This window comes from Abramis brama, assembly GCF_963993115.1.
Source record: "Abramis brama genome assembly, chromosome: 13".
In the NCBI taxonomy this organism is placed as follows: domain Eukaryota; kingdom Metazoa; phylum Chordata; class Actinopteri; order Cypriniformes; family Leuciscidae; genus Abramis; species Abramis brama.
In genome coordinates this window covers 31,399,529-31,408,760 of record NC_139975.1, presented here as the reverse complement: position 1 = coordinate 31,408,760, position 9,232 = coordinate 31,399,529, and the positions used below count along the sequence as shown (strand labels likewise).

Genomic DNA, 9,232 nt, shown 5'->3' with positions numbered 1-9,232 from the left:
ACATTCTCTTGTATTGTTTCGCTTTCTGTAGGGCGTTGATTTATGCCTCTACAGACTGCTTAGGGAGAACTTTCCCACAGGTTTCCTGAGCCAAGAGCTGTCTTTTTACATCATCAGCTAACATCCACGTCTCTGGAGAGCTGGATTATTCTGTGAATGCTGCTGTGATGTTCTGGAATTTACGCTGCACTAGATAAACAACATTTCACAGATTGATCGACTCCCGCTAGTGTGCTTAACTCCCCTGACATGAAGATTTTCCGAAAGAAGGTATCAAACGTGTTGTACTTTGAAGACAACATGAAATCAGAATTCACTTTACCTACTTGACAACATGTTTGTCTTTGTAATCTTTCATCAAATCATAACTTGCTCCTCCTCTGATGAAATGCCACACACAGTTTTACTTGCAAAATAGATGACATAATAGATAGAAGTACAATGGTTGGTGAATGCCGTATCATGTTGACTTAAATAACTAGTGATCTCACTGCCTTCAGTGCCTTAAGACTGTGAGAAAAGCGACCGTACGGTAGCTTAATGCTTAACTGAAGCTAAACTATCATAGAAGTCAAACTCAATCAGCTCAGTGTTTCTCAGATTTTAATTGGTACAGAGAATCCTTGCAAATATGGTCAATGACAATAAACAATAGCAGGACAATTTTATTGTCAGTCATTCAGATCAAATGGTTTAGCCCTTCTGTATATTTCAGTAGAATCTACAGTTCCAATAACTTCAAGTTCATTACAAAATAGAGCCTTTGAAATAAATAAATAGATTTATATATAGATTTATAATTATACTTTATATGTTGAAAATAAATATATTGTACATCTTATAAATAGGTTTGTCCATATTTACATGTCTTTCACTTACATTTTAGTAATGTTCCTGACAACCTGAACATTATAAGTCACTCTTTGTCAAATGACCAGAGCCTCTACCGAAGCACCATACATTTCCTCCGCTTGCTTTGAAAGTGGTTAGTTGTGTTTGCTGTTTCTACAAAATGTGTAAGGTTTGACCTCTCCCGAACCTTCAAAAGAAGCAGACAGAAGACGTAAAGAAAATGATCTATGTAAGCCTCTCTAATGTTTTACATGAAGAAAATGGTGTTTGTTTCCATTATTACAAAGCCTTAATAGTTATTCTCCTCAATCTCACAATTTATCTGTTCAAAATTGTTATTGTTTCAGTAGAAGCTGGTCATTGTTCTTCAAAGCGTCTTTCTCCTTTTAAGTGCCCTTAAAGGTATATTTAATTTGAAAAGCTCTTGCTTTGCATTCGTCCTACTGGAAAGTCAGGGTAACTCCCCGTGTCCATCTTCTTGCTAAGTGCTGCGTCATGACCTTTCAACGTGAGATCCGCCCCAGGGTCACCAGAATTGGCATGTTGAGTTTTATCTTTACAGTCACAGGGGGTTTTACTTCCTATGCTCAGTTGCTCAATAAATTTAGTTTTGGACCATAGTTTTTTTCCAGTGAGAAAATGGCCAAAAAATGTGGTTCATTTTGAAGAAAGGTCGATTGTATGACACATGTGATGAGGCCCTGAAGTCAACACCTCTTCCTCAAGACATCTTTTGGCACCAGCTTTGGATGCAGGAATGTTCCCTCTTCTCTGTGGTTTAAAACCCATTAAGAAGAGGAAACGGAGCCATCCAGGACACACACGTACTGTTTATCTCAATCACCATTGGAGAGGGCCTCCTCATTTTGGACCAGAACCCAAATATAAACAGCTGTGAGGCGAGAGAAGTAGGGTCTTGTATTTCTTAATGTTCTACAGAATCCGTGTTTCCCATCAAGCAACTCTACTACACCTCTCCAACACAGCAACTCTGATGGATGCTCTGGTCACCTGTGCTGGAACAAGTCTCTGTAAGCTTGGGGTATCTTCTCGATTTCAACAGGTCTGGGCAGGAAGTGAGTCAACTTCTGATGCTTTTTAGTCCTGCCGCCTTCTCGAGGCGAGCCGTCCTTGTTCAGAGCCACGTAATAGTATCTCCCAGTGTCCGCGTGCTTGTAGAGTGTAGATGCATATGTGTTGTACCAGTTCTCCTCGAATTGCTCACGGAACACACACTCTGCTGTCAGCTTCTTCTGCAAGGCAGCCGGAAAGAGACAAAAACATTGTTTCGATTATCTGGATATGGTCAGTTACAGTAGCATTTAGTGTTGTCAAAAAGTACAGACTTCGGTACCAAGTCGGTATGGAAATTGTAAAATTGTGACGCTTTGAGCACTGTTGAGCAGAATCGTCAACACCTCTGATTGGCCGTTGTGTTCACGCGCTCATCGGATTTGTCTGTGATTGGCTACAATGATCAATGCACGGAAGTGTTTGAAAGTGTTTTGAAAGCGGGAACGGGAGCGTTTGAAAGCACAAGCAGGCATCTAACAGAGGACCGGTCCACTGATAGACGCCTGCTTTCAAACGCTCCCGTCTGTATCTGTGTAAGTGCTCGGTGAAGAGCGTCATTGATGTATATTTACAACATGTTTTTGAAGTGCTGATCATTGTAGCCAATCACAGACAAATTCGATGAGCTCGTGAACACAACGGCCAATCAGAGGTGTTGACGATTCTACTCAACAGCGCTCAAAGCATCACCATTTTTTTTATATTTCAGTACCGACTTGGTACCAAAGTAGGTTCCTTTTTGACAACTCTAGTAGCATTATTGAAAAGATCCATGAGCTTAGCCTAAACCAGTGGTGTCCAGTCCTGAAGGGCCACCTGGCTACAGAGTTCAGCTTCAACCCCAATTAAACACACCTCAACCAACTAATCAAGACCTTCAGGATTACTAGAAACTTTCAGGCAGCAAGTTGAAGCTAAACACTGCAGGAAGGATGGTTTCTTCAAGGAGCAGGACTGGACACCCCTGAGCAAGAAAAACTTTTAGAGACAAGATTTAAGATGTGAAATTAAATGGAAAATTGTTTTTCTGCCCTGACCCAATCAGAAATATCCTAACCAAAACATCCTATGGTGTGATATCTAGCTGGAAATCCATGCTCTGTCCATCAAGAGACCAGTGTAAGTGCATTTGACCACATGTTTAAGAACTAAAATGCACCTCCCATTTCCAGACGTCCAGATGCGTTGGAAAGCATGAGGGTGTGAAGACGTGGTACTGTTTCTTTCTCACAGTGCACAGTTTACCCTTGTCACCATCGCAAAATGTGTGGAGTGGAAACTATCTTGAGGCCAGACGGCAGGTGCTCGCTGCACCAGAGAAGGGAAAGTCATTATGGGCAAGCTTTGCAGTTTACACCCAAAATCATTCTTCAAAACTGCAAACCTTTTTGTCTGCTTCCCCCATGATGCAACAAGCTCTCTCGCACAAACACGGCAGCTTGAGAGAGTCTGTGTGGGCTGCTACTACTACACCACTGACAGAACTCCATGAGCAATGACTTCGGGTTAAGCAGGTGAACATTTGCTGGCTGACTACACTGCCGAGAACAATAGAAGACACTGGGGCTACATCATGTTTCCTGCCAAAGAACAGTCATGGAATGGGCCAGGTTCAAGTCTTGGTGTCAAGACAATACATTTAAAATTAGTTTTTAAGATAAAGTCAACTTTAAAAGTTCTGTTAAATCGTTTAAACAGTTGGCCGTGCGAATAGAATAAGAAGTTTTTTTTGTTTTGTTTTTTTAAGGTAAAAATGCAAATAATGAATATATGGCTGCTTAATTTTAGAAGGCAATTTGGAGTAAATACTGCTCCATGCACGGGATTACCAAATGTCTTAAGGGAGTAGCTCATCCAAGATGTTCATGTCTTTCTTTCTTCAGTCGAAAACAAATTAAGGTTTTTGAGGAAAACATTCCAGGATTTTTCTCCATATAGTGACTTCAATGCGGTCCAATGGTTCGAAGGTCCAAATTGCAGTTTCAGTGCAGCTTTAAAGGCTCCACAAGATCCCAGTCGAGGAATAAGAGACTTATCTAGCCAAACCATCAGTCATTTTCTAAAATAAAATAAAATTGATATACTTTTTAACCACAAATGCTCGTCTTGCTCTGCATTGAAACTGCAAATCGGACCTTCATCCTGTTGGTTCCTGTTGAAGTCCACTACATGGGAAAAAAATCATGGAATGTTTTCCTCAAATTAAATTTCTTTTCGACTGAAGAAAGAAAGACATGAACATATTGGATAACGTGGGGATGAGGAAATAATCAGGAAATTTAAATTCTGAAGTGAACTACTCCTTTAATGCTAACTGTCCACTTGATCTTACTGCAACAGAAATGGACCTGCATTTAAATCTGCGCAGTAAACCTAGGCCTGAGTCTTCAGGTGATTTGCCGTGCGATTGCATGCTGACATTCATTTACAGTCTGATTTAATGGGATGTTATCGCATTACATGTGAAGTCATCTCTTCTTGCTTTAAATAGGTTTGTTTTAACTCAGGGTCCACAGAAACTTACTGGGGCCCCGGATTATTGTCTCTGGAAATCTGATAGCTTGTTTCTCCCGCATGCATGGCAAAGTCTGCAGAGGGGGAGGCCAGGCGCATTTTCCTATATATGGTTCTCTATGCTAGCATGCAAAAAGTCAGTCAAATCCCGCTACATGCTTTTATCTCCTGGTCTCCGTTACAATCAGCACTCCAGCAGAGAAAAGCGTGGTCCTCACGCAACACGCAGATATGCAAGAGACCAAGAGCTCTCAGCTCGTATATCCACGATATGTGGGTGTGTATACGTTACACGCTTCATGTGTTCCTGGAAAATATGTAAATATTTTAAGTATGGAGCGAAATGAAGAGGCAGTTTTTCTTCTCTGAGATTGAACGCTCTGTCTGAGAGCTTGTTCTTATGTGGAAAGTTACAAAGACAAAAAACAAGGTGAGCCACACGGGCTACAGACCTCGCTGTTACCCACTGATCAGAGGTCAGGGCTTGTAGCAGTGGAAACACTGCTTGTTTTGTCTGGTTAAGTGTTTTTTTTATTGTACATCTACATCATATGGGGAACAGACTATGAGCTGGTGGGTGGGTTGTCGTTCGCTCCTCATTCCAGCTTTGACTGCATTCCTATTGAAACACTTCATAGAGCAGAACCTTCTGTTGGTGGATGTTGTTTGGAGTGTGTGTGAGCACTACAGGGGTTTGACTTACCGACCCATAGAGTTCACCTTTCTCATTCATCCCCAGATAAAGACCAGCATCCACGCCTCGTATGCTCACCAGCCCGACGGCCAGACTGATAAACTCCAGAATACCTGCCAGACAACAACACTCGTCAGACATTGACCAGACACCTTCACAACTGCAGCACAGCTGTACGTCAACGGTGCTGTATATGCGAGAGTCTTTTAAGCAAGATGTTTCAGAGAGCTTTTCCCAACTTAAACCAGCCTAAGGTGGTTCGCAAGTTGTAGCCGCTGGCCAAGCTGGTGGTTAGCTGGTTAGCCAACTGGTCTCTCAGTCTGACGAGCTGACAAATGTCCAAAACCCCTCTTTAACCACCAAAGCACACCAGCCTAACCAACCTGGCCTGGCTACCAGCTATGCTATCACATTTGACTGGTTTGTGTTTTTGCTTTTATTGTTTTCCACCAAGAAAAACGGATCTTTAAACTCCTCTTTGTATTCTGTGTTTGGTCTATAAAAGGAGTCTACTTTGAGAATTTGGTATTTAAAAGATGGCAGTTTTCTCACCTCACAAGTAAGCTTTCAGCAGACTACCATCTTAAAAATGTGGCACAATCTAAAAATAACCTAAAGGACAGGAAATTAAAGTCTTGTTACTAACACTTTGATCATAGAGCGTGTGTACAACACAAAAGTCAATAGTCTCTGCAATGTTTGGTTAAGGTGCTTGTTTGCAGCTCTTGCTTGAATTTGATTAGCATCTCACTTTATTTTGCTGACTTTTGAAATACATTTTCTTATACAAATCAGTATTGTTTAAGTTATCTGCATCCACGGTGCCTTCGTGTCAGTTTTCAGGATATGAGCCCAATCTTGGCCGAAACCAGCTGTTCACACGCTCTTGATTAAAGACTAAAGCAAAAACTACACCTTTGTGGCCTTTTACCACCACCTGGGCCGAGTATGTTGTGATTTGGATGCCAAACGACGACACAGAAAACTCTCTGAAGCTGGGTTAAGCAGAAGCACATTTCATATGCGTTTAATCAAAGACACTGCCAGCTTGCAACATTACCGACAAACGGCTCGCATTTGCCAGAAGGATGCCAGAAACATGACCGCGGACCACCCAATCCAGTAAAGCAGCTTGTCTCGGCCTAAAAACAAGCATTACAACTGGATTCCACAGTGGTCATGCTTTAATTTAGAGCTATTCCTGTTTTCTAAGCGAGGGCTGCACCTGCACAATGATTACGGATCACAGCAATGCAAAAAATTCTCGTGTCTGGGCTCTGCTATCATTTGTTTATCATTGTAATACCAAGAACTCCTTGACTGATTTATTAGTGCTGTAATTAGTAGTGTCTGTGCCTGCGTCGGCCGGGGTCCTTTGAACACGTTTTCGGAGAAAAACAGCCTCATGCTGTGAGCTTGTTTTCCACTGCAGAGGAGCACCTGCATCCCTTGACCCTGCGCTGGAGTTCGCCGAGGGCAATTCCAGTGTAAGACTGAGATATGCTGCTCTCGTCTAGAGGCGGACTGATATACAGTGGTCCCAAAACAAATATCAAAGTGTCATCTGCTCTCAAATGCTCTTCCAGCTTTTCTTACAATAGCATTTCTGAGTCCTTTTGCAATCTTTTTTAATCTGGTGTTTTGGTGATTTTTAGTGCTTTCACAATCACAAATTTCCATCTCAATTTTCGACACTATATCTGTTTTATTATTTTAAATCTAACAAACCTCTTCTTCTGCTTTTAATGATTCGTGCTAAAAGGTTTATTGTGCTATATGTCTTTAATATAAATGACACTTGGTTATTTTGTTATGTAATGCTCTGGCATTCCTATACATTAAGTGTGTCTTAACTGTTCAAGCACTTTTAGGGGACACTGTATATGGGGTGTAGATTCTGACATGGGACGCGTGACCCCCAAAGCATTATCAATATTATAAAGAAAGTTTCCTACTTGTACTCCCTAACTGCAGATCTGCAGCTTCACTTGAAATCTACTCCGCTGAATTCTGCCCAAGTTATGCATACAAGTTTTGTCTTGTGCATGCAAAAGGACAGAAAACTCATGACAGCCAGATCTGCTAAATTTAACATTTAAAAATGTTTGTTCTTAACTTCATAGTGAAGAAGCAGTTCATTTTAAGATTTCTCATGAGGTGGAGTTGTCCTTTCCTTCACAATGACTGACAGCATTTGATTGACTGATTGGCTGATTATTCGCTCACTGAATCAGAAGGGACATGCAGCATTTTTGGACATTATAAACAGGTGCAGTTATGTCACTAATTAAGTAATGTCTTTAATGACAAATTTTATGAGTGTAATCCAATTTTTTTTGTGTACATGGCATTTTTGTGTACGTGTGTGTGTGTGTGTGTGTGTGTGTGTGTATACCTACTTAACCATATTTTGCCCATGTGTACACAGAAGTGAGCTAAACCTGACAATCTCTCAAAACCTCATTTGTAAAAACGATATAAAATAAAGTAAATACAGTTTTTTTTTATTGTAAAAATGCAGAAAGTTTTCAGATAGGGTTAGATTATAGTATTTATAACTATAGCTGTATGTATGTATATATATATATATATATATATATATATATATATATATATATATATATTTAAAGCAGAAGCCTGTGTGAGTAAATATCAGCATTATTTTTTCCTTAATAAACATATTAATGTGCCTTGATCTTGTAGCAAGTCTTGTCATGCTACATGTACACTTTCATCCTTGTTAAGTGTCAATCGGCACATAGCCTACCATTCCAAACACATATGAATGTTTGGTTTCACTTTATTTTAAGGTGTCGTTGTTACAGTGTAATTATATATTTAAGTACTGAGTAATATTAAGCAACTACATGTACTTACTATAGGGTTTGGGAAGGATTAGGATTTGGCTGAGGGTTAGTTGCATGTAATTATGCATAATTTACTGTTATTACTATGGTAGGTACATGTAACATATAAGGGCACTGCAAAATAAAGTGTGAATGTTTATTAATTTAGCTTGAGATGGCCCAATGCAATTTATAAAATCCTTTATAATAATCCTTCAGGACTCTCCCTAAAAATCGGAATAGACAAGTCAATAGTTTCTCAGAGAGACCCAGGTAAACTTTAACACACACCTATGATGCCCAAAACCGCTGACTGACGGATGGCTGAATAGAGGAACGGATGAAAGGGTGGATGGAGTTCTCACCGAATCTGCTGTGGTCCTGTCTGGTTCCGTGTACCGTCCCGTTGGGGAATATCTCCAGCTGGAAGCCGGTGCGGCAGTAGAGCTGTCTCCTGCGCAGGATGCCCTTCAGGTGGCCAAAATCCGTCAGCGATCCGCGCTGCAGTCTGCCCTCAATCAGACCCAACCTCTCATTCAAACCATCCGACAGAGGCACATTCCCCAATGCTGGAAAAGCCTGCAAATCCAGATCGATGCTCCCGAGAAATCCAGCCACCTCTGCCATGACGAGGAAACTTTTGGGTGTTTAGAGAGCGGAGAGGAGAGAGACGCTCTTTTCATCTGTGATCAGACTGAACGAGTCATTTATATAGACATCCATATCCTCCCCGAGCCACGCCTGGATGACATCCCTGCTGCTTCACCTTCAGCATGTCAACGGAGAGCTTCTGCTGAGACTTTCACAACTGATGCTGGGTGTCTGTCGGAGCGCACGCGAGTCTGAAGTCTCTCCGTCCGTGCGAGCGCGTAAAATAACTCCCAGCCCGCAAACAGTCCTAAAGAGAGGATCAGTGACTAAATATCAAACCCTCTCAGTGCGAAAAGTTCTGACACAGTCTGTGTGTTGTATGGGTCTAATCGCAGCACGAGCTGAGTGACTGGAGTCTGACAGAGGATCAGTCTCTCACTGCGAGTCACTAGAGGAGTTCAGGCTGCGTCTCAAACTCTCGTCTGCTGCCTCTCTAGATTGCATTTCTGGCCGTTCCGCAGTTCTGGGCATCACAGGCACTTGCAGCAACTTGTAGCATAGTGAAGTGCGTACCTAGACATTATTGTGGGTATCACAGGTGCGTGCAGCAACCTGTAACAGTGAGCTGCCTACCTAAGTGTCTGCAACATTTTTGAAAATG

General features: G+C 41.5%; 1 protein-coding gene across 1 annotated transcript; it reads right to left on the bottom strand.

Moving 5' to 3' along the window:
- Positions 1 to 593: 593 nt before the first annotated feature.
- Positions 594 to 9,052, bottom strand: fgf16 (fibroblast growth factor 16). The gene is made up of 3 exons (XM_084132502.1): positions 8,346 to 9,052; positions 5,144 to 5,247; positions 594 to 2,105 (listed from the first exon to the last, which is right to left on the bottom strand). Exons 1-3 carry the CDS (start codon positions 8,605 to 8,607, stop codon positions 1,860 to 1,862), a joined length of 612 nt encoding a protein of 203 aa, XP_083988628.1. The 5' UTR covers positions 8,608 to 9,052; the 3' UTR covers positions 594 to 1,859.
- Between the last annotated feature and the right edge of the window lie 180 nt (positions 9,053 to 9,232).